General features: G+C 42.7%; 1 protein-coding gene across 7 annotated transcripts in view; it reads right to left on the bottom strand.

The window, feature by feature from the left end:
- The window catches only part of LOC125768126 (uncharacterized), a 146,526-nt gene that overhangs the window by 104,798 nt on the left and 16,115 nt on the right, over window positions 1–25,613 (bottom strand). For 5 of the 7 annotated variants that reach the window (XM_049435375.1, XM_049435378.1, XM_049435376.1 and 2 more), the window contains one exon: window positions 19,190–19,661. In XM_049435375.1, the coding sequence (XP_049291332.1) occupies window positions 19,190–19,269 (80 nt within the window). In that variant the 5' untranslated portion in view covers window positions 19,270–19,661. Of the gene's footprint in view, window positions 1–19,189; window positions 19,778–20,007; window positions 20,189–25,613 lie in introns of those variants that run through there. The other 2 variants (XM_049435374.1, XM_049435377.1) reach the window with 2 other exon arrangements.

Here is a 25,613-nt window from a genome sequence, read left to right as displayed (position 1 = left end):
ACGACCATCTACCCTTGTGCGTCACGATTTTCACGGTACGCTTTGGTACGTTCGTGTGCACGATGGGTAGATTGATTTCTGATACCTTGGTTCTAGCACTTTGGTGTACACACCTTACCTTAGTTCGCATGACGTAGCATGAGCACCTACAGCACGTCAGCAGGACACTGCCAGCTCCATCAGGATGGACTCCATCAGGATATCTTGATGGCTGCCGGTTTCAAGAAGGCGTTGACTCAAAATCAAACAACCAACCACAGACGGGCAATTCGTCACGTTAGTCGATCGTGGGCCGCATGTCTGGAGTGTCTCGGATCAGAGTTCGTGATCCACAAGTGATTGACTGCGGACCATGACCGCCAAACGAGGCAAGGTACTTCGCCCGGCGGGTATGGGCGATTCGTTAAGGGTTTCAAGGAAGCTCACATTGGCGAAATCTTGCAGGAGCAACAGCATAATGTCTATTTGTTCTAATGCTACCTTGAAACCATGAAGGCGATCTGCAACGTAAAAATCATAAAACCCATAAAAGCCCATGTTTCCCTCAGGCTTTTTGAAGGCGCACAACAATGGAGTAGTAGGTATGAAGGCTTCGTGCAACTTGGTGGAGAAGAAAACTCCATTTTGCTGATATTGTTGGGGAATAATGTGTTTTATAGTCTGGTTTCTTCTAGCCTTTAAGTATTTAAATTATATAGTTAAAGCTTCAAGGTCCTCATGAATTCAAAATCTAATGACAAAATCTATTTCTCTTAATTCGTGATGGATCAAGTATCATAAATCTCTAACAAAAAGCTTAGCTGTACACCCATGAAAACATCGGTAATGGCACGTGCTCTAGATGCAATTCGTTGTTTGATTTTCAACAGAATCTTAACCTCCCATACTCACTCATACGGTCGCACACTCGTAATGCAAACTAGCAAAGGGGCACCGGAAACCTCAAGTAGGAAAAAAACAACACTAGTTGAACAGGGCGACCCTTCGACCCGCCGTCTTGTAACGATTTATTTAAAATAATAAAAACATAAAACTTGTGCCAACTTCATCAGGGCTGTGGAGGGAAAAGATAGAAACAGAATCGACTACCCCAGCACAAGATCAATAAACATGCAAAAGGCGCCTGACACACCCACGGGGAAGGGGACATAGTGCTTTCTTCCATTACCACACCAGGCTGGTAGCGGCGCGCGTGTACCAAGGAAACGTAGGCAGCATGCCAAGAAAGGACACCGAACGGGTTGAATAAGGGCGATCGATAGGGCCCGCGCTACTGACCATTCGCTTCTGGCCGTTCTTCTATAGTTTGGACCTAACGTTCCGAACCTTTGCAAAGGTCGTGAGCGTGCCGTGCCGGGTGATGTGATTCGGTGGAATGACCGTGGTAGGAAGCAATGCAGGACGTACATACATATTGAATTATCCACTCCACTATCGAAGTGTAGTGAGTTATGCTAGGGTCGATAATTTATGTTTTTAGTTGCTAGGGACTGTGACTCACTTTAGAGTTCGTTCGGTTCAATTTTTTTTTGTTTTGCTTCCTCTTCCCAAAACCCCCTTTTCTGCTCCCCATTTCCCCAAATGAGGTTTTTGTCAAAGGCATACGAATGATGGTCATTATTTCTCAACCTTTTTAACTGGCGAAGTCTAGAACCTTTCTAGGACTTCATGCAACAGGTCCCAACGAAAACATTCCGAGCGATTCTACTCCCCCGATAACCTTAGACTTACCAAAAGCAAAAAAAGAACACAACTGTCGCTAACCTTCGTAAAGCTATTTTTACTCCCTATAGTCCCTATAGGTTATGCACATGTCGGCGGGTCAGCTCGGGGTGATATCGAATGGTCTTCTTGGGTAATTTATGGTCACAAAGGGGACTTTTTTTTCCCCTCTCGTTCCACAAACGAGATATTTGTGTAAACGGTACGCAATTTATACGCACATTGCTCCAGAACGTTATTGGGTTGAGGAAGAAAAAGTTGGGGAGAGTCCCCAAAAAGAGACATTCCAACAGAATCATGAAGGAAACCGTGCTCTTCATACCACTAAGCAATGCTGCAGCATCTTCATTTTACTCTCCAAAAAGACCCTCATGATCATGTACACGACTATAATTTTTGCTATATTTGTTACTCCAAGCGCCACCGCTAAGCACCTCAGTATTTCAAGTCTTAAACATAGTTCCAATAAATCGACTTGCATGTATGAAACACGGAAAACCACGGATGACAAAGAATGTGAAGCTAAAATTCCATCAAGCTCCTTACTCACGTTAGCCCGGGTATTCAGCAACCTAACCACAACGGAATCCTTCGAGTACGTGTGCATGTCCACATATCCTTAGGGCAATGTCTTTGTCTCGTGGGACTCTACGAGCGCCCGGACGGCGCCTATCACCTTTGACTTCAATCAAAATGAAATTAATTAAATCCCCATACGGACCACCATTGTTTCACTAGCGGCACACAATCCTACCTCGGTACCTCAGTGACTGCAAGCCGCAAGCGACGAACCCCTTATTTTCACGGTAATATACGATCGCGACTATTATTTTATTGCATGTTTGCTTTTATTAAGCTCGAGCGTGTATGTGTGATGCACGATCGCCCAGGACAGGAACAGCTGCCTAGTGCTCCAGGTTGGCAGCGCCAAGTGTGCTAGATTGCATGATTAATCACTTTCGCCGGCACAACTCAACGTTGGCAAAAAACGATTAAAAAGCATGCCCGGTGTGGGTCCCTAGGGTCCCATGTCCAGGTTGGAATTTTAGCGGTAGAAGTTTATTTTCGTACTTGGGCGTATGTGTGTTTATATGCACAAGACTTTATTGAGTGCCAGAGATCGAGCGTGTCGGATCATAGGAAGCCGCCGCACTCGAAATATAATCCCGAAGCGCGGGAGAACAAAAAACGTGGGGGAAGCTTTTAAAGGGCGGCTGTCATTTATCTTAAGCTTATTTTGTGCACCACACCCCCGACATGGTAGCGAAGGGATTTTTTGTTTTCGATCGAAAGTGTTTCCATTGTGAGCGGATTGACATAATCCCTTCTAAGGGAAATGTTGATTCCAGTGGCGTCCGTTTATGTTTCGCCATTAAAAAAATGACATTATGTAGTTGAAATTTTATGCCAATTCTATTCATTCATAAAGAAGTGTGTCCTGCTAGTTACCAAAACGATCGTTCAAATATGAATTTCCATCTTCCAGAGTAGCGCACAAAAAGCACAACCTTTGGGCGCACTATTTGCTCACGTCACGGACAATAATCTATTGCCATTGCATGCAAACGGTGTGCATGGTGCACCCGTGGTGAGCTTGGTAAAACAAAACAGCGCACATACTCACGCGTCATTCTACATTTCACAGCGGGACACAATTTTAGCTACAAAAAAAAACAAGTAGCGTACCCAACTCTCCATGAAGCAAGCGACGAACCCATTGCATCATACCGAACGAGTGAAAGCGCCCAGAATAAATTCCACTCCAAAAAGGGAAATCGATGATGGGGATGGAGATATCGACTGCAGGGTACCACGGGCTTTAATCCGTTTCCATTTGTTCTTTACAATTGCCTTGTCCAGGTTTTTTTTTGTCCAGTTCGGTAGCACATTGGAAGACTTTTTTCCCCGACTATGTGCACAGCATTGCAGGGGGTCCAAGTAACGATTTGCGATGAATACACGCACGAATGCAGTGGAAAAAGAATCCTACTATCTGCATACGACCTTTGTTTTAACAGTGCATCAGAAACACTCCTGCAAACAGCAGACAAGACGCCTCTTGCCAGGTATTTAGCACTTAAAATGCGTATCATAAACGCCTTCTTTCTGGTTGATTGCATTGATAGTTTGATAGTCTTTAATAAAATTCATTGCAGACTGTCATTACTTCTCAATCGAAAAGCAATTATCAGCACGAGAATTTAAATCTTAATGTTAAATTGCTATAAAACAAAAGCAAATAAATATACAAGCAAGAAGGAAGAACTTTTTCAAGGAAAAAGATGCATACAAAGGCAGTTGTGCCATTTTTACTTTCAATCCCCTCGTCAAGAGACTCTCCTTCATCCGTTTGTGCAAATGAAACGCTTCATCGCACGAGATTGATTGCACTGGCGGTACTTGAAGCGGTCGGTATTGATCGATTTCTCGTCATCGATCCTATTTTAAAAGCACGAACCATTCAGAAGAGACTCGAGATTATAAATCTCAAGGGATTAAACATGAAACTTCAAGGAAAACCCAACACCTGCTTTACACCTAATATCTTCTTTGGTGTGGCACTGCGTTACCTTCTTGGGATCTCAAAAAGATCCTAGTTTAATGCAACGGAAATTACCAACACGACACCATAAAGTGTTCAGCAACTTGCCTCAAAGAAGCGCGTTCATCGTTCAGGAATGTCTAGAATGTTTTGAATCATCAATTTCAAGACTTCGGACAAAGATCACCAAGATTGTGTTTAATTGAGTCACAGTTTTATGTGTCAATTTGAACACGATTAATCGACACCTTTACAAGAAAAATCCATCAACAAATCCTTGGTGTCGTGTGTAATTTGTAAAGTTTCCCTGATGATCCTAATATGCCAGAATTCTAACCGTTTCTGGCGTTTCGCGTTCTTTATACAACAATTTAGTAGCATTCTTTACAAACGTCCAGATCTTGTTCCCGACATCCATCACGATCTTGAGAAAAGAAACTCCTCGTAATGAACTTCCATTATTTGCGTTCCTGACGCCTCTCCAAACACCACTCCACTCACATTCAATAATACAAAAATACCGCACACCGGTCGGATTGACGCATTCTCGCAAGGGATTCAGATCAATCAGACTCAGCCAGAATGCATCCGAGTTCGAGTTGCAAACTTCTCAAAAGGCCGCGACTGTGTAAAAAAAGCCCAGCAAGGTCGAACCGTTTGCTACCTTCTCTCGATTGTGAACGTCAATATCGAAAGTCTTCCCGAGGGACCACGGGGGAACGTGTTCTACACCCTCGGAAAGGCATTCACCGGGTGTGTTTTGTTCTCGTGTAGAAATTTTTAATGTCTATTGTAAATCCCACTTCAAAGTCTACTGCCCATGGCACCAATCGATCCGTTCGATCCACCGTCTTTTCTCCGGTGTCTATATAACAGAGCGAGGAGAGGCTCTTTAAAAAGAATCAATCGACAATGCCCGATCCACCCCGTGGTACACAGATGATGAGGCTTTGTTGGTGCATTCGCCGAAGGATTAGCCTCTGCAAGGGACGGCGCGGGCAAAAATTGCTGATAAATGGTGAAAAATCATCCACTCCCGTGCGTTCTTGGGCACGTTTCTTTAGCAGCGATGCTGCGCTATTAGGGATATTTTTAAACCAGCGATAAAAATACAATCCTCCCGCACTCGTTTCGCCTTTTGTCTGCTACCTGCAGCACGCAGAATGTGTGGTATGTTTTTATTGTGTCGCGAACAGTGGATTTCCTTTCGCACAGCGCGAAACGGGTACTAATTTATCGCACATCGCACATTGCCGATCCCGTCCGTCTAGTCCGGGTCTCGGGGGCCATCGGCCTTTTGGTAGCTTAGATCTGTAGATAAGCATGGCGTCATTCGGTGGGTAGTACCTAAGGGCTAAAAGGAAGCTCACTCACACCGGGGAGCGAACAATTTAATTAAGTACAATTAAACAATTTACATTACCAGGCCCGCTCTGTGTACCAAGGGGGTTGTTGCCGGTGTCGATGCCGATTCGTCTTCAATTTGCCGACAGAAAAAGGTACCGAATGTATCACGATACATCTCCGGCACGAGGGTGTGTTTTGTTTTATCGCGTATTGAATTTCCTACCGCAAAAGCTTCCTCTTCCCACTACATGTCGGCTAAAGATCGATGTTGTTGTCGCTGTAGAATTCGCAGAAGTACTTCCACCTTCCTTCCAACATCCAGGTGCAATCACACGGGAAATGGAGGGAAAAAAGGGAAGAATTTTCTACCACCTTTTTTTGCTCCCTTAATCGCTACCAATCTTTATCCGTTCCGTCTAATTATTTATCTCCCGGCGAAGATCTCTCAATGTGGTGTGGTTCCAATCTGTACCGGCTAAGTTGCTTACATTTGTAAGCTTAATTGCTGCACGCGGTGCATCCCCCAACTCACTCGCGTTGCGAAGAATGTAGCGACAATAAATAACACACTACTTGTCACCTTCGCCAACCTGTTGTCCACCCTTGTTTTACTTGCGCAAGGGATTACTCACGGGTTTGTTTTCTCCCTTTTTCGATCGGTAATAAAATTCTTTGATTTATGCGCTTGTTCCAGTAAAATGCTTCATCTTCATCATCCACTTATAGACTCTACTATGGATCGTTTTTAACTACAAAAAAAAGTTAATGCAAAATATGATCAGTTACCACACCACGAATCGTCGGTTGTAAATGTGTCGTTGAAATGGCGATTTTCGTTGTTTTTTTTTATGGCCAACCACAAAATTGCAAACTTTCACTTCTGAATCGCCAATCAAATAAATCACAAATCGATGATCCTATTCGAAACCGCAGACCTGGAATATTGATTGAAGTTTACGAGTTACGGGTGTAAATAAAAAATAAAAAAAACATAACGCTCATCCGTACTTGGGGGCTCGCTTCACGCAGCCCATACATTCAGGCTGTCCCATAATTTGGGTTCCCATTACCATCAATTCAACACCCATCTTCACCGAAAGAATTCACGCCAACAAAGTGGTTGGTTCGGCCTGGATGGCGGATGTTGTGTTGCGCTTAGCATTATGATGAAGTTTTTTTTTATTGGCTCTTGCGTCACACAGGTGGCGTTTCGGTTTGTCCTCATTTTTTGAAAATTTTAAACGAAATCTGTAGCTGTATATGTAAATTGCGTAACTTTCACAATGATTTTTTTTTGTTATTGTTGTTTGATTGCAGTTTCAAAAATTATTAGTTTGTTCATATGTTTAACAAATTTTTGCAAACCTTAATCACCCATTGTATAGAAAATGCTTCATTTCGTTATTATCTAATATTCAAAATCGTTTGTTTGCTTTAGATACATTTTCCGCTCTATCATCGTATCGCTTACCTTGACCTATAGTGATACGATTTTTAAACATGCAAATCTGGTTTTCTTGTTGACTAAGCTCACCAAATTGAACTACATGAACGGTTGATAATATCCTGCTCACCTCTGAAAATGTCCCCAAACAACTTCATGTTTACACATACACACACATAGACACATATTTAAAAATGATGATTTCATCTAAACGATTTTTACAACAAGACCTACCGGCTTGTCCGGCTACTGTCACATCCCAACCTAACAGGTCCTACCTGCCCAATGGCATTGCTGTGTGACCTTACGCGAATGCCGTACTACACTTTCATGCATACTCTCATGCTCGTTGACGTTCATACGTGCGCAATTTTCCGAAACTGCTGCACAACCGTCTCCACACCATCCGAACCGATCGGATCGAGAGTGACCTGACCTGTCGGCCTTGTTTCGGTGCATTTGCATTGGCAAGTTTGGCAAGGTTCGCTAGCAAACAATACCCCACCCCGATCGGTATGATGATCATCATCAATTCCTCTCCCCCCCTCTCCTCCTCCCCTTACCCCCTCCCTCACTCTTTCCATGCACAATTTGTCCCACTCGAAAGAGAAGACTTTCACGCGCAGACGTAATCTACGGGAGAACCAACAAAAAACTGCAAGCGACGAACCCCACGAAACCGTCGGTACAGGTGAGTACGTGAGCTAATGCAAGCGTTCGAGACGCAACAAATAACAACGAAAAAAAAAGATTGTTTAAATCATTATCACACCACAATCATCGTTCAGGTGTAGTCAACCACAATGGACAAATTATGTACATTGTGTATTTTTTTTTTACTTTTTTTAAGCAATACGGATCGATCGTACGGTCGAGTTGATGTGGTCTTCTGACATATGAATCACCTCAAGCGACCTTCTTCAATTATGTCCGCAATGATGGTTTACTTGTTTGCACTTTGCGCTACCAATATTGACATTTACCAGCAATGGCTCAACTCTCGTTCATATTTGTTTCATTTTTTTATTATTCTAATTAGCGTATCTATCTAACAATGCAGCAATTTTTTATTTTGTTTTATATTAAAAATAAGACTTTGAAAAGAATTTTTTAAATATTTATCTATTTTCTTAAATGATTTTTCTTTTACTTTACTCTCCCCTTCTCTTTCACACAGCATCTTCTCTTTTTATGCATTACCAGAAACTGTGTCATTTTGAACGAAATCAACATTATTACCACACCATCATCATTACTCCGTCACATCGTTTCATCGTTCTTGCCACTCGTTTGTAAATGCATCACCCGAAGGTACTTTTTTTACAAATGCGTACAGAAAACATTCATGTAACAGTAGCCAACAGTGGATAGGTGGCCAGCTTCGGGAACAGTACCCGTGTTCAAAGCAACATTCATCATCGACCACCGATGTAGATGGGTCGATCGAAAATTACCCTCAATTATCTTAAACGTCGACCAACACCTCACCAATTGCTTGGACCAGCGTTACGATAAGGACAGTACGGAATTGGCTGAGTGGTTAGAGTTTCCCTCCCTACCAACCCGTGTTAAATGAAAATATTAAACCTCAAAAAGCACGTGTCGATTGATTAGTGATGAAGCGAAATGGGGTTCGTTTCTTGGGCATTCATTTAAATCACCGTGCAACAGATGGTACATGATAGGATGCGTTTACGTAACGAAAGAGGAAAAAAACCATGGCGATGAACGGTGAGCTAATTGAATCATCTCGTGACGAACAGAAACACATAAAGCAACCAATGTAGAATTAAGGGTGAAAGATAATTCGTTAACTTTAAACCAAAAATGTCTAAAAATAATTTCCCCCGACTTTTTCACATGGAAATCAACGAATCGTGTTGATACAAAATGGAACAAATGATCGAAACTTATAATTAACAGAGAAAGTAATTTCAGTAACCTACCAAAAAGGCAACCATCTGCGACACACGGAAATGTGCTGTACCCGCTTGTCATCTGTTTCACTGCAACTTACGGGGATCACCACCCCATTCCACCCGAGTGCATCGAAACGGGGGTCCAGGCGTAACTTGGTTATGCATACATTCGATTCCGCTAACCGATCGAAAAAGTTGGAAAATTGAAATTGATGGTCCAAAACAATCGATACGCTTTTCCGAAAGGGTGCGAACTTACCCAAAAAAAAAAACGTTTCCGTGACGTGATTCAAGCAATCGTGCCCCGATCGTGCACAGTCTCGATTAATGCGGTTTTAATCGTTGCTCGAGGAAAAACCCCCCCCTCCCAACAAGGAAATCGTTTGCCATCGTTTCGAAAGGAAAACTCTGTCGCTAACGATCGCGAGAAGCGGCTGTAAACACCCTTCAAGCAAATGGAAATAAATATGATTGAAAGGAAAGCGGCTTTGTAAAGATGACACGATCACTCTACGCAATTCCCGTACGGTCCGATCTGGTGAGTGTGATTTGATAATGATAGCCCTGGCTGGCGTTAATGAGCTACGCGATCTGATATCGAAAGTGTACGATGTGTTTCCTGCAAAACCCATCATCCGACACGCTCGTTCACTTTACAAAATTGCTATAAAACGCTACACTGATTATGGCAAAATGAATTATTACATTTTATCTTTACGAACCCCGTGCTGCGAAGGAAACCTATTAGAAGAAATTTCGTCTGTTTGCAGTGATATGCGATCATAATTTTCCCCCCGAAATTGGAGTGCCACTTTCCGTTCGGATGCGGTTCGAAGGGTACGATGAAACCCTTTTACCAAAAAACTGCAACATAACGAGATTCGTAATATTCCGAGATGATGCAAAAGTGCACCGGTGCAAGGTTGATTGTAAAACATGCTCCAGCAAGCGCGCTAACCATGAAATATGGATAAAATGGAGTAATAAACCGTAACCCGAATCATAAACATTTTCCGAAACGGTGATAAAGATAGTTAAAACGCTAGAAACGGACGGTTTACTGTCCAAGTGGTGACAGAAATTAACGAACAGTGACATAAAGTGGATAATAAAGCAGGTTATGTTTTATGTTTCCCCCAAAAATGGAAGATTCTTTAATATGTGTTGTGATATGGAAAAGGTTATTTTTTTAGGCCAGAAGAGCCAATTTTTTATTTTAAAAATATTTTCCTCAAAAAACAAAACTGGTAAGGCATAGTGAAACAATCATTATAATGAGAAATAAATTTGCTTAGATAACATTTTCCCCCAAGCGACAAAAAACACCACCAAAAACGTCACAATGGCCACAGAGCTATCAAACGATTCAAATCACCAGGTCGAATAATTGAGCAGATGTAAACGAAGGTGCTCCCGGTTGCAGCACACAAAATAAAAAAGGAAAAGTAAATGTTAATTAAAACAACACCGTTCCCTTTTTTTTGCAGCTCGGCCACAGCATCTCATTTTGGCGATTGTTTGTACGCGAACCGTGCGAAATCCGTGTTGCGGCGAACCCACCCAATGGTTGCGCATGTTTTCCTGCCCTCGTTTTGCCAAGTTTCAGACGACATCCGATCCCGAAAGCTTTGTGTTTTGAATGTTTTTTTTCCCTATGCTTATCGGTGTCGCTTCTTCCTTTTTTTTGTATCTGTATTTGGCTTTCTTGCGAACCTACGAGTTGCAAACGCGAACCGAATCACCAGATCGCCACACTTTAACTCTAGTCGAAGAAGCTGTTTATCTACCCAACCTTACGAGCGGGTCAATGACATCGATCTACCATTTGCCTGCCAGGTTCGAATGGGTCGGAAACTAGCCAGTTAGCTAGTCACCGAAGTTCAAAGCAAATCGAAAGCCAATTAAATTTTCATCAAAAAACGGACAAAGTGCAGCGCCTGGGCGAAGAGTTGTAAATCAGTTTTGTGGACGACTTGTGGGCAGTGGGTGTAGACACCGGGTAAACAAAACACAGCACCTAACAACCAACACAGCTAGAACCTTTTTGATAAGTCAACCCACGACTGTCTGCCGGAACAGCCGTAGCACAGCCCAACTTCTGCAATCTGCTAGTTCCGAACGCACGCCCCAAGCGGCCATTGAAGGTTCGTTCGACGTGGAACAGCACAATCGATGTTGTGCTGCAAGTCTCCAACCAGGACCAAGGTTTGGAGCATGGTCTGGGAGGTGAAATTTCTACCAAGATACGACGCCACTGATAAGACAGTGCGCGCGACGTTGTAAAGTACGAATGTCGTACCACACACACCCCTTTACTGACCACCTTTTCTCAGGAACTCCTCTTCCCCAGGCCTCTCCGTGAACAGATGCCGTGTTTTCGTTTTCGTTTGTCTCCCTAGACTTCCATGTTTCATGTCAGCCTGTTGAATCTGATCCTGATGTTGTTCCGGCGGCGATGCACGCGCTGTACATTGAGCTCTTTCGCCTTCAATTAGAACCGAGAACGGAGGAGATAGATGAAACCTGACACGGACGATACGGACTCCTACTCGCTAGGTAAAGCAACTCTGCGTCTGCGAACGAACCGAGAGGGCGCCCGATTTTGTCACCCAACCGTTGGGATGTGGATAATTTTAAATACGTTCGTTACTGACTCGTGACTTCGCATGTCCATCAGCGGGCGGGTCTTCAATTCCGCCTGTCTGTTTCGTTGTCAGTTTCTTTCGCTCAATGATTAAATTTTCTCTACTTTTGTGCTCGTTCACGATCCTGCGTCTATCACGGCTTCAAAACATGACAAAACACGATCGCGAAGTAATCATAAGCCTACTACTAATTGGCAACACTGGCAACTTTGCTGAAGTTTGACAGCTCCAGTGGCTCCCTCTGTTGGGTGCGCGATTCTACTGTCAATCATAATTCACTTCAGGCGGGGAGTGAAGATGACAACGTTACTAGCTCTCTCTCTATCTCTCTCTCTTTCTCTACTATCTCGCTATCACACAGAAGGAGTAGCCGCTTTGGAGCCCTCCAGAGTAGCGTTACAGATTACAATCACAAACAAATCAGTACAACAAACAAACCGGCACTAATTCGCTGTTGCTATTACACGGTATTTTAGCTTTAAATCTCTGCACACAATAAGCCATCTTTAACAGGCCTATCCCTGGGTGGTACCTCAGGATATCTCAGAACCCATCAGAGACCATCTGCCTTCAAGAACTGCCAAGAATTCGAGCAAACCCCCAGGCGGGTGAAATCGGCTTCCAATGTGCGTGTCCACTTCAGCGCGACCTTGGGAAATTCGAAAGCCCTTTTAATCGATTCTATGCCGACACACCGTTTGCTGACGACAGACCCGTGCCACCGTGAATAAATAAGACCGGTCGTTTCGTATCGCTTCAACTCGTCCAAAAAACGCGGCCCTTCTTTATCGTCACACACTTCCTCCCGTTCACTTTTTTGTTACACCACCTTCACCTGCAGCACACGACATGAGGCATGAAATATTGCGCATAATTAGCATTACAAATCTTCGGGTATGTAAAACACGGCAACAAGCCCCTATCGTCCCTCCGTCCTTCACTCCCTTACCCTTGGTAGTGGTCTGGTTTGGTCAATTTTTCTGTTGTCTGTAGCCCAATAATGAAAGCCCACTGATTGAATGGATCGAATTAATATTCAATTTGAAACTGTTTTATTAATGGTAACTTACAGTAGCAAAATAGACAACAATGAAAAAACCACACACACGCGTTACACCTTCCGATACGTTACAAGTGCTTGCGTTACGCAAACGTTAATGGTTTGAAATTGATTCGCGGTAAATATTCATCACGACTAACAGTTACTTGATGGTTAATGTTTCGATTGTTAGCTGATTTAAGTTAAAACAGGAATTTTCACAAATGGTCAAGTAAATTCTTAAGAGTATTTTAGTTTGATAAATAATTGAAATCCACTTTAAAAAAGCTTTCCATTTATTAAAGAATAGTCATCATTCTTCATATTGAATTGAAGTATTCACCATAATTATCTTATCAATACAGATCATCTACAAAACGGTTCTAAACTATTAATGAAAACTAATGTTCATCTTCACAGATCCATGTCAATCTTCATCAGTGGTACCATTCATGCCATTACCAGCTGCCCTCCAAAGCTCCATGGATCACTTCAAAAGCGACCATCTTACAAAGCGACTGCTTCAGCAAAGGCGCTTTTCGCACAAATTCCTCACATCATCTTCACCGTTCAAATCGGCCTTGATCGTACTCTCCTTCTGTATTCCATTGCGCTACACTTAATTATCTTTCGGTACGGTTTGAATCACAAGCAATTACGCGGGTGATCGCCGCCGTTACGGTCGTTTAGAACACTCGACCAGACATCACGACACGACACGTTATGCTAATAATAAAAAGCGAGCCATTGCACCCCCCAGTGCTTATAGAAACGATCGCTGCAACATTGTAACCGAGGCGCGAAGCAATAGATCTAGACGAGCCAGATGTTTGCTGAGTACGTGACGTCTAATGGTTTTTCCTCCTCTACAGTGGATGATCCTCGAATGGGCTACATTCACCCCAGCAAATGCGGGTCCCGCTGCAAGTACAGATCAAGTGTCGCATCGATTCCTCTGCCACATGTCAATTTTATTTATTATCCTTTGACCAGAACACAGCGAAGTGTGGACCGCGTTGTTTCCGTAGCGAAAATATAAAACATCAGGTAGGTAAGCGACGAACCTTCTTTTTTCCTCTATTAGGCTTTTGATGTTCAGCTCGGAACAATGTCACAGTGGGAGAAGGTCATACCGTGCCCAGTAGGATCGATCAGGGAGTGCCATTTGCATCTCAGCCCATTTGGTAACAAAAAACACGATGATATTCTGCTAATTGAGCTCATCATAATCGCTCGGTTACGGTTAAGGAGGGGAAAATAAAATTTGAAAAAAAAAGTTGTCATCAACTAACAATTACTGCGAGAAGTTTGCACTAAGAACTATTACTTTATAGCCTTCAAATCAGCTTAATCCGATTTACTTTACTTATCCTCCCCCTTCCACCCAACACAATCAAGTTCTACGATTGCAAATAATATACACACCGTAAATGTGAGCTAATACCCATTTGAAAGTATTATACAACAGGTCTTTATGGATAGCAATTTGGTATTAAAATGCGACCAACCAGCCCTGCTAATCTAGGTGAGCCAATGTGGCTGCTGCATCGCAAGGGAAAGGACGTGCTGCTGACGCTTCGGCTAATAAACAATATGCAATTGAACATGAGCCGTAGAGCTTGTTTCACTGCGAACGCAGCGAATTGTTTACGACGACAGTCAGAATGCTTTGCTGCAAATTGCCAATTGAAAACCTATCCTTCCTTCCCGACTGCTCTTGCATAATCAGATCGTTTTACGATACGTTTTTTAGACGCGTGTTGAGCCGTCGTTAATCAAATAACTTCAGTAAGATTTACAACATTTCTTATTCTGTTTGCACCTGTTATGATTGTTTTTAATAACTTCTTATAAATATTAATTTCTTTTCGTGTTGTTTTTCCTCTTTGTACTATCCTCTTTAAACTATCTTTTCTATAGCTTAACTGACAAAAAAAAACTTAACTCAGCGTAATGAAGGTGGCGACGAACTTTTCCTTTTTTTGTTTTGTTAGATGTTTCATTTTTCTATTTTTTTTTGTTTGCTCTCACACACAATTTTTCTTCTCTAAAAGCAAACCGCCAACATTGGAACCTAAATTCCGTTTAAACAATTTACTTTGTTTCAATTACGGCGCCGCAGTTGAAAGTCTGTTATCTACCGTTTGTAGATGAACCATCGTTAAGACAACCATAAATTGATGGAATGGTAAAATGCAACGAATTGATACCATCGGCATCGTTAATACCAAGGCTCACGGAGCCGGGAAAAATGCATACAAAACGCCCTAACTGAACGTTAGATTCTTTCCCTGTATGCCATAACCCACGAACGATCGATGGAAAGATCACCACGCCGTCAATAGCAATTTCGCTCGAGCAACGCCGCCTGTCGATAATAGCTGTTCCGGTTCGAAATTGGATCGTCGTTAATAGATACTCTCTTTTGGCTTTGGCCAAGCTGCGCCGGCTTCCGAAAACGTTCCGCAAACTAAGCACACAGACCACGCTCGATGGAAATTTCCCCTCCAAACACTTTCAGGCTTGTTCGCGTCGAGAAAGAATTCCTTCACGATAAAGCATGGTGCACAAAACAAACAAAAAAAACCGTGGTGTGAGAAATGGGAAAGAAAGAAAAAAACAATCGCTAGATTGGCATCGTTTCCGTTGGCTGATTTTTTTCTACGCTTTGATAGAAGGAGCGAAACTCTCACTCAGTTCTCGCCTGCACGTATGCAACGGAAGCAAGTATTGAGATATTTAAATCGTTTTCTAAATACGAACACTCTTTCAGCTCCAGTTCCAACTATGTCTTATCTGCAGCTTCTTGCCTTTCGGAGAGAAAACACTGCAGCCAGCGTGAAGGAGAAACTTCAGAAACTCCCTACAAAGTGCTGGTTATGGATCGTGAAGCAAATGCTTCCGCTACGGTTTGTGTGATCTGTACTATTGGCAAACGTCTTAAAGAAAGACAACCACCCGCATGATAAGCTGCGCCCCGGTGGGGGGCAAATTATTTGAAACTATTAGCGCTCCATTAGCGACCAAATAAATGTTCGGGAGTAACGCACACGTTCGCTGGACGGTTTTGATCCGCATGAAAACGTGACGAAGTTTCGACGATCATACAGAAATCTCCTACTCATGAAATGGGGAGTCATCAATTGAAGCGAAAACGGAACATTTTGCCCCAATCGAGCGTTAAATTGACCACTCATTACGAGAAGGAAGTGTAATCATCGTCTGCGGTGGGAAAGGAACGAGGACAATGCACTCATCGGCCGATAGAGACATTTTGTGCTCGACAGTATTGATGCCTGTTTTTTGTTGAGCAATCATTCGACACCACCACCGACCGGTGGCAAGCGATTGATGATTATGACATTTGCATCTTTGCTGAGTCAAGTGCCGCCTCCGCACGCATTGCAACGAGTGTGTTGCAGCACACACACACACACACACACACAGTCGCACCTGTCTTATTACAAAGATTCCAATCCTAATGGTGTTGCAGTAGGTGTTTCGTACACCCGAAAGAGTCTGTACCGTACACTGCTTGTACGTTCGTCGCTTCCGACGCGTTGAAATCTTTCGTCGTGGCCTTGATGAGTAACGCTAGCAACGCAATGAACGTGTTTGAGTAGGTGTTGGGATAGATCACAATGAAGAAAAAAAAACATATTTACGGCAGCGTATGTTTGAACAAATAAACATGTCAGTAGCATCAACCTTCCAGGAGGGCTATTTATGAAGTCACTTGAGCTGGGAGAAGAAACGAAAAAAAAAAACATTCTTTATCCATTCTCACAAAACAAAGCAGCTACACAGTAATATTTGAACAACACGATCATATTGAGCACACGCTGCATGACTGCATCATATAATCCTTCCCCAAATCACGACATGCGCAATTTAGAAGAACTTTACCACGTCCCGTTCGCGACATGCCCGACAGGGAAAGGGCGAATGACACGCTCATTTATGTGTGAACCGTATCGTAAATTTGTCTACTCGAGTAAATTCCTTCCTGTTTGCAAGCAACAGGACATCAGCTTCGTAGAAAGACGTGGATGTCGTTCGATTTGAGAAGCGATAAAATTTGGAATATTTCCCTTGACATTCTCTTGACATTGTCGAGGGGGGTAGATGGCCCACATCTTACTTCCCGAGGTGCACCCCGGGTATGCACCGAGAAAGAAATGAGTTTGTTGACCACATGCGAAGTCGTGAGCAGCACATTCCCACTACACACACACAGGGAACTACGATCGGGCGCGTTCCGTTACCTCATCGATATACCATAAAGATCTAGATCTACACATTTCAATAGGAATTGCCTTAAGAAAGCATGTTGTAGCAGGCATGTTGATTCTTCGCGATCTAAACATTGTCGCCAGAGATCGTTGTCATTGAGCTGAAGCTCAGGTGGCGGAGTTTTGTAAGAATTTGTACGCTACTCTCGGGGCTGCAAGGCAGAACAAAGCGATGTAAGTATTCGCTGGAATTTGTTCCATTCACACTGTGTTGGCAAGAACATCGACTCAATAACTGCTACATGTTCTAATAGACAGGAGGAATGTCACATGTAATGTAATGTCAGAAACTCCTCAGGAGGCTGTTAATAAATTGTGAATGAAATTTTCAACCAACACATTACAGAGAATAAAATAAAAAAATAAACAAGAGAATGGAAAGAAAAACACCCTCTAACAGGTAACAATCTGATACGGGAGTGAGTAGAATCTCGCCCTCCCCAGACAGGATGGAATCTTCTGTCATGAAACCTACACCCAAAGCTAGAAATGAGGCATCATTCGTTACGCTCGTAGATCCCTCTCGATCTGACAGATCGCAACAGATTCAAGTACTGCCAGCGCTCATGATTCTTAGACCACACATATGCGTACATAAATAAGAAAAACCACACACGATCTATTTATGGGGTCGATCTTCTAACGCATTAGGCAACCCAACACCGGAATGGGAGTTGTTTCTGTATGACTTTGTTTTTCCTCGGAAGTATTTCGCCTCTCTTTTTTTATTTGGTGGAACTTCGCCATTTTCAAGTGGGAAAACATTCTTCGATTCTACTTTAAAGTGAGATAAGCATGGGTGGTCTAGATATTTTCATTTCTGACATGATGGCTTTAAGTTTCATGTTAATTTATAGTTAAAGGTGAACTATTTTAAATTATGACCTGAGAAAAAAAAATCGCAAAAGAAATGTTTAAATTGACTTTAAATCATCACCAACACGTAATCCATTTTTCATGACATGCCAAAGAAATTTTTTGCAATAATTTTCCTTAATCGCTTTCGTCACCTTTACCAGGATACGATCGGAATTTTCAACACCTTGCTTTACGACATGTACATTGCAAGTCAAACACGGTCAAGAGTATTGCATTTGTGTTTCACAACCATTCGTGATCGTGATCGTTATCTCAAAAACGACATGTTGATATTTTATTATTCACCATTTTTTCTCTCACCGGAGAGACGTTTTAACGTGGTGGATAACAAAAATTAAATAATTTGATTTCATCAAAAAATCATAACGAACAAATGTTTTGTCTTCTTCCATCCTAACACCGAGTTGCCGGATCGTGAACTAACGTCCACAGCGACCCAAAACAGACATAAAAGCGCAAAAGGGAAAAGCAAAGTGTTTGAAACATTCATAAATGTACGTTGTAACTATTTAGCTCTGCTACCAAGCTTTACTACTTAGTACAGCCATTCCTAGTGGACTTTAATTGTCAGCGCTGAACACTCCCAGTGTGCGCCATACTTCGCGCACGGATGCGCCCATTTCTAAGACCTCAACAACCACAGCCAACAAAAATAAACCCCTTCGAAACCGAAACCAAACCGTACGTCGCGCGTGCATAAAACGTGGATGGATTTCGGAACCGAGGCACCGGAAACACGTTCGCTTGGGAACTTCGGTGCTCATCACTAACGATCATAATTCGGCCGGTGAGCTACACGCACGCGTCCGGACACACATTGCGGTCAGGTCGAGGGCCCAAAAAATTCACATACCGCTTTGGTGCGTGGCTTTCCCTTCGCATGATTATCCAACCACACCGGCAGAGTCACGCCCTCTAACACCTTCTGTGCACTAAACTCCCCTCCCCGGCACGACTCGGTTCGTGATGATGGTTCACCTTTTTCAATAACAACCGTTCCTTCAACCATTCTTCTGCTGTTTAACGTTCAATTGATAATTTTTCAAACTCAAACTCTTCTGCTTAATTTAAGCTTCACTCCGTATGAAGTACACATCAGTTTTGCATTCAACATCAAAATACCACTTACCAGACATCCACATGGTGGTAACGCATTAATCGGATGAATGGTGACCGGAAACGTCATACCTTGAGACCCCAGGTTCACAACACCTCGGCAAAAGGGGAGTATCTAACTTTCACTTTCATGACTGTAATTCATCTCCCGACAGGCGAACAAACAGCCCAACTGAATCAACATTTCATGTTGATTCCATTTTGAAGCAAGTAACAGAACTCAACGAATGACAACTTCACTTACCTTCTTTCCAGTTCGCGGTTCTTCCTCCGCTTGTACGTGCCCGTATGGCCCTTAATAGTCCGGTACAGCGACATCACCATCTTGATCGCGAGGAGTGTTACTTTTTTTGGTTTTCGCTTAACGCAACAGAACGATGCGACGCGCTCTCGGATCAACTACTCTGTTGTTGGTGCTCACACACTATAAAGACTAACACGTATCAAACTGTGGAACACTATCACTACTGAACTACTTCCAAACAAAAAGGGAAATAAAAACTTTGAGATTTTTTGTGCGACAAACAAAAAGATCTCAAGGTGTATACTCTACGCACTTTGGATTTTTTTTCTTTACTTTTTTCTTTTTCTTTCTTTTTCAAACACTACGCATCGGTTATGCCTTTCTTATCCTGCTAGGATTACACTAAGACCAAAAGCACTTTTTTTACACACTTTCAAAAAACCGCATAGCTTTGACACAATAAACTAAGAAACTGTAAAAAAAAATAATTTCATACTAAAACACTTAGAAGAACAACACTACAAAACACCTTTATAACACTTAAGAAAACACTTAAAATTATTGATTTGAACTTTTTAAAACCAAAAAAACAAAGCAAAACAACAAAGTACGTTACATACAACACGAAAGACTTCAATTCCTCAGCACAAGCGACGAACCTCGTTTTTGCACTGAATGCGATGCCGATCGCGACGCAGCAGTTCAACACACTGTCGTCAAGTCAAGCTCATAATTTCTGCTTCGGTCACCTCTTGCTTTTTTTTCGTCGTTACCAACATTACCAACGTTGCACCTGTATTTGGCCTTTACGCACAGACCTTTATTCACACCATCGACGGTATTTCGCTGTTCTGTTCTCCTGTTGTTGATCCTGTTTTTGATTCGAATTATTTTTGTTCTTCCTCCAATCTGCTTGCTGATCGATCCGGTTTGCTGGACTGGGGTGAGTTGACAATGAAAAAGCCTAAATATCCGATCCGCATCCGCTATCCTCGATGACTGAAAGTAAACACAGCAAGCGAAGAAACACATGAGCTGGATCTGGCAGGACGTTCAAGATGTTGTATATACGGTGAGTAGCGAGAATGCAAAATATTGCTTTGTCACTCGAAACTCTTTCGAATGGCAAGTAAATGTTTCTGCGATTTCGTTCACCAGCGATCGCGGTAAACTACTGCGGCTAATGCTAATTACACACTGCTTGTCAATCCTTTCCGACAGTGGCCTTTGGTCGGGAGGGGGAGGACACATTGGAATATTAATTAATTGACAGCATTCTTCCGTCGGCTACGTGTCGTACGTCGTAGTAGCATGTCCGTTATTGGTGCAGGAACCGTTAGTTTACAAATTAAAAATCAAACAATACGAAACCTATCGTCATCGTGGAATAGTAACATCATTTCTCTCGACGTGATTAACGATCGCGAGCTTCCTGTCAGTACTTGTTGGACTTTGACTTCAAAATTGCTGAGAAAGATCCTCTGTTTTCAGTAGCTCGTGCTGTTTGATGGGTGCTGCTAAATGTCATTTGTCATACAGTTTCATCAGCAGACAGTAATTACATTCTAGAATAGTTAGTCATTCTAATGATATTCACTAGAAGCTCATAAAATAATTATTATCTCTAATAAAACTTCAAATTTATTACATAATTGCAATGAAAAACGAACGAACTTCCTGCTTTAGAACCTCAACGCCATACTTCGAACATTTTCCCAACCTCAATTGCTAAGCAAATCAAGACAAGATTCTTGGCACAGCACTTTACCATCGGTTCAGGTGCGTACCAATTCATCAACATGCTATCCAATGTCGTGCAGGTGGTGTCCGGTAGGCATCAAGTTTGTTGAACCCGAGACAAACTACTTTCGAAATGGCAGTAAAAAAAATATGAGACTTGCTATCGTAACAAAGCGGTGTAGCGGTAGCAGTCCACAAATCTAAACCACTTTCGTAACCATCTCGCCTGACAGGATTGTGATTTCAGCCGAGCTCAAATGTCTGACCAGGGCAGAGATTGAACCTCCGGTTGTACGAACGTTTGGACATCATGTCTTTTTTCTCCATGCGGGCCTTTACCGTAGATTAAACGAACCTTTTGCTGGTGGACAGCAACAAAAAAACAGGAAATACCATTAAGAATAAACATACACGAGTGGGCGGAACTCGATCTGGAGAAGAATGGGGAAAAACTCAAATTTAAGATTGTGAAGTGTTGCAAAAAATTCCCCAACATTACAAGAGATGATTCACAATTCGGTTACAATTAATCAGGAATTTTCAAAATGACTTACAGTTGATGTCATTCGTACGGAATTTTGAAATAAAGTTATGCCAATTTGTTTCATTTGTTTCAGCTAAACCCATTAGACATAAAATGTAGCAAAAATAAATTGATAATATCTCTCAACTCAACTGGTGTACTCCCAGGAGGCAACACTGGTTGATGCAACTGAACAGCATCATGCATATTTATAAACGATCGTTTTGTCGTCATGTGGTGCGTTCTTTCCCTGCACCAATCTAAGCTGGTTGCCCTGTGAGACCCAACCCAACCTCAGGAGGAAGTTCCTTCCATTCCGCTGCAAGTGATTCTCATGACCTTACAACATCATCGTCACTCTCGTCTCCGCCACAGTTTCGACCACGGCCCTGGACCACGGTGAAACGAGAGTAACAATTAAGCGCCTTGTAAGACATGACCTTCTCCAACATCCCAAGCAACGCACTGGTTCGCCTCTCGGCCTTTCGGCCCTTACCCTGTACCTTCAATGCTGCACGCTGTCATCGCCTTCGTCCCCGGGGCTATCATTTTATATCGTCTCGAAATCGATATCGACGTACGAGAATCACCAAGCGAATGAGAAAATCGACAAACATCGGTGGGGTTTTTTTTGCAGCTAAGAAGTAAGCAAAAAACCACACTTCTTCTCATCTCAACGTGAGCTGGCATACGAAATGGAGAACATAATCGTAAAAAAACACACTATGCTGTGACAAGAAACTATCACAGCGGTCAACCAACCAACCACCTCTTGCAAAGATTTCCCAGGTACCATTTGTGATAGAGCTTCGTATCGTAAGTCCGATGTCAGACGATGGGCGGCATATCACGTACAACGATCGGTAACAATCACATCAGCGGACACTTTCAAACGACACATCTATGCTACATGTGGCGGGATAGGTGACACCGAATGCGCGATTTTACCAAGAACGATTTGTCCATTGAATAGATCCGAGAATCCAATGTCACATCCATTAAGAGAAAGATTAAAGGCATGTTAGAATATATTCGAATTGTGTACATGTTTATAACATGGGATATATTTCTTGTACACTTCGATGTCTACGATCATTCGTTTGAGTTACTAAACAATTCTTTTAAAGTTTTAAAAGATTAACAGAATAGCAATTTACTTGTCACATTTCATGCCCTTTGCCTTAAAGAGTACTTCCAAAGAGTATTTCATGGAAGTACTTAGCTACTGATGACAGCTGACACCTGTCAAATTAGAACGATCGCGACTAAATGACAACTTCAATCACCGTCCAAACATTCCAAAAATAGACAAAAACAAAGTTCAATTCTTCGTTCTGTGCCAATTCTAGAACTTCATTTCAACCCTCCCGCTGTCGCTAACTGTGCACAGCTGTCACGGTGAAGATTTTATCACACCCGGTACGATAACTTCGGCTACCGGAGATAAATGCCCGGGAGCAAAAAATGCTTCCAAACGTGAAGCTCCAGCAAAAGAAATAGAAACAAAACGCCGCTACTTGCTCGCTATGTTGCAACCTGTCATGTTGCCTAACACACACACACACACACACTACCCTAAGAGGCTGTAAAATTCCCATAAAGTCACTTTCCCCCTCTACCCTTCAGGTCTCTCTCTCTCTCTCTCTCTCTCTCTCTCTCTCTTTCCCATCTAAAAACCCCTGGTCAAACTGGTCCAATCGGTACGGATTGCGTGAGCCTGTACGACTTTCCTGGCCGACCCGTGACCCACCACAATCCCGTGGACGGAACACTCCACTTGGACGACCCTCTGGCGGCATGTGGAACAAATGGTAGCTCGAAGGGATTTTCAGCCTGATGCGTCAGCTTATCCGCGTACATAATCACCCGCCGGGAGGCGACTGGGTATTTGTCCCGGACCGCAGTTACGCCAAGGACGCCACTAAAACATTTCAACGTCCTTACTTTCGAGTTTCTTGTCGAGCAAAAAACACACAAAATTCCCCAAGCAGACCATCCCCAATAACTGCGGGCCCGAACTTCGTTCGATTATTTGTGTCAATTTTAAGGGTCAATCAGAGACCGAACCTTCCAAAATTATGGCGGGTCTTTTGTTGATGGTTTTTTGATGACATTTTGCAGCAGATGAGCTACCCTCCCTGTGTGGTAAGGTTTCCAATTAATGAGATTATTGTTCCGAAAACCTCACTATAAATAGCCAGCAGGTAGGGACAGAGATCGATGAATTTCATATGTGTTTTGCCTTACATCTCCGTCTTGCGTAATCGCGGTTGTGGCCAAAAAAACCCGCACCAACATCGGTATCAATCGAAAACGAAACTGAGATAATGTGTTTGTTTGATTTATTTCAGTGACTTTTAATTTGATGCCTAATAAACCCTTAATAAACCCTTCAGCGTAAGACGTACAGCTTACTGACGAGAGTCTTTATTATTTGTTGAAGTGTTTTAATTTCGACGACTTCATTGATTTGTTGTCTGATTTGGAGCCCCCGTCCCCGTGTAAGCCAAAACGATAATCGAAAATCAAAATTTTAGATCAAACACTGCACCCGGTGCGAAGATGTGCGAGAAACAACGCGACTTCATCACAGACGACGCATCGTGACGCATCAACTACTGCCGGAAGGCGTTAGCACCGCGTGCAGACTCAATCTCTCCGTCGACCATGCGGGTTGGTACATCCGCTCGGAAAAAAGGCTTCACACCGCGTCGCAGGCCCCTCACGGCAACTAGCGATATCCGATGCCGTTGCACAAACACCGCCACAAACGCCGTTGGCAGCTAAATCGACACACCATCATCAGCGACATTAGCACCAAATGCGCGAGCCAATGAACCGTGGTGGAAGGTATTTGTTGCAGGAAAACCAAGCGAAAAGAACCAAATAGCCGTACAAAAACTTTAACTCTCAAATCGGTAACCACACCAAGGCTTTGTCTCAGTTTTGCTGCTGTGTTTTTCTTCATTAATTAGTTTTAATTCGTCCATTTCGAAGCACATCGAATGCGTGATGGCCTTCAGGGTGAGGCGTTGCCATGTCCGCCCCAACATTCTGTTCGCGTAAACCAATTCCAAGTTTGTCCTCAGCTGGCTTTATCTAGAATTTATGTGTATACATTTTGGGGCCAGAACTTTCAAACCTTCCATGATAAGAAGAATTCAATTCGCGCTCTGTGATCACACGATTGAGGAGATACAAATTAATGATTTAATTAGGCAGAAAATCAAACCCACTTCAAACGATCACACCCCAACTGTTCCATCAGAAAATTAGTATTTAAAGTCCCCAACAGGAAGAATGGCAAAGATCCAGCGCGATCCTCTGCAACTTCATCTTCCGCACGTTTGGGGAATGCTTTATGGGTGTTGTTCGGTTCTTTTTTCGCTCCAAGGTTTTTCCGTTGACTAGAGATAATGTTATGTTTATTTATTTTCGCACACCTCAAAACTTTTCAAATGACCTCCCTGGAGGTCAGCAAAAAAATAACCTCAATTTTTGGAGACCGTCGGAAAATGGCGTCGGGGGGTGGGTATCACTAAACTTGATTAGCAAAGATGGAATCGATGAATTGGAACGGCGTTGGAGGAGAGTATCACTTCTCCCATGCCCATGCCCATGTTGTTGGCTTCCTTTTTGGAGTGTTCGTGCGTGTTTTATTGGCGATTCAGGCAAGCGACAAGTTCGGTAGCTACATTTATTACCGTTGTTGATTTATGGCCTATGTCAGGTGCGGACTTCCTTCCTGCTGGTCTACTGGTGTGCAATGAAACGGGCTACGGGTACATCGATGGGTCGTAATTTGGTAGCGTGTAATTGCTGCCCTCTATAGTTTGTGAACCATGAGTATCGGAACGAGCAAAAACAGTTTTCTACAGTATTGGGGGGTGGATAATTTCTTTGCAACGCAACGCATGGTAGCATTATTTATTTACTTTCTCATCAGATACTTTAACTAAATTGCAACCTTTGCTGTAGAAGTTAGTTAAACCATTTCATGTATTTCATCCTAACAAGGCACAAGTGCTCCTGTGGTAGACTTGAAAAGGCCTTAAAGTCTATAAGCGATTTTCGAGTTGAAGTGAGAATATTGGAACCATTTTTCTGGATTATAGTGGAGCGCCGATTATCCGGGTACCTTTTATCTGGTTGTCCCATTAT

The sequence above is a fragment of the Anopheles funestus genome, chromosome 3RL (genome assembly GCF_943734845.2).
Source record: "Anopheles funestus chromosome 3RL, idAnoFuneDA-416_04, whole genome shotgun sequence".
Lineage (NCBI taxonomy): Eukaryota > Metazoa > Arthropoda > Insecta > Diptera > Culicidae > Anopheles > Anopheles funestus.
This window is presented reverse-complemented; position numbering and strand designations above follow the sequence as displayed.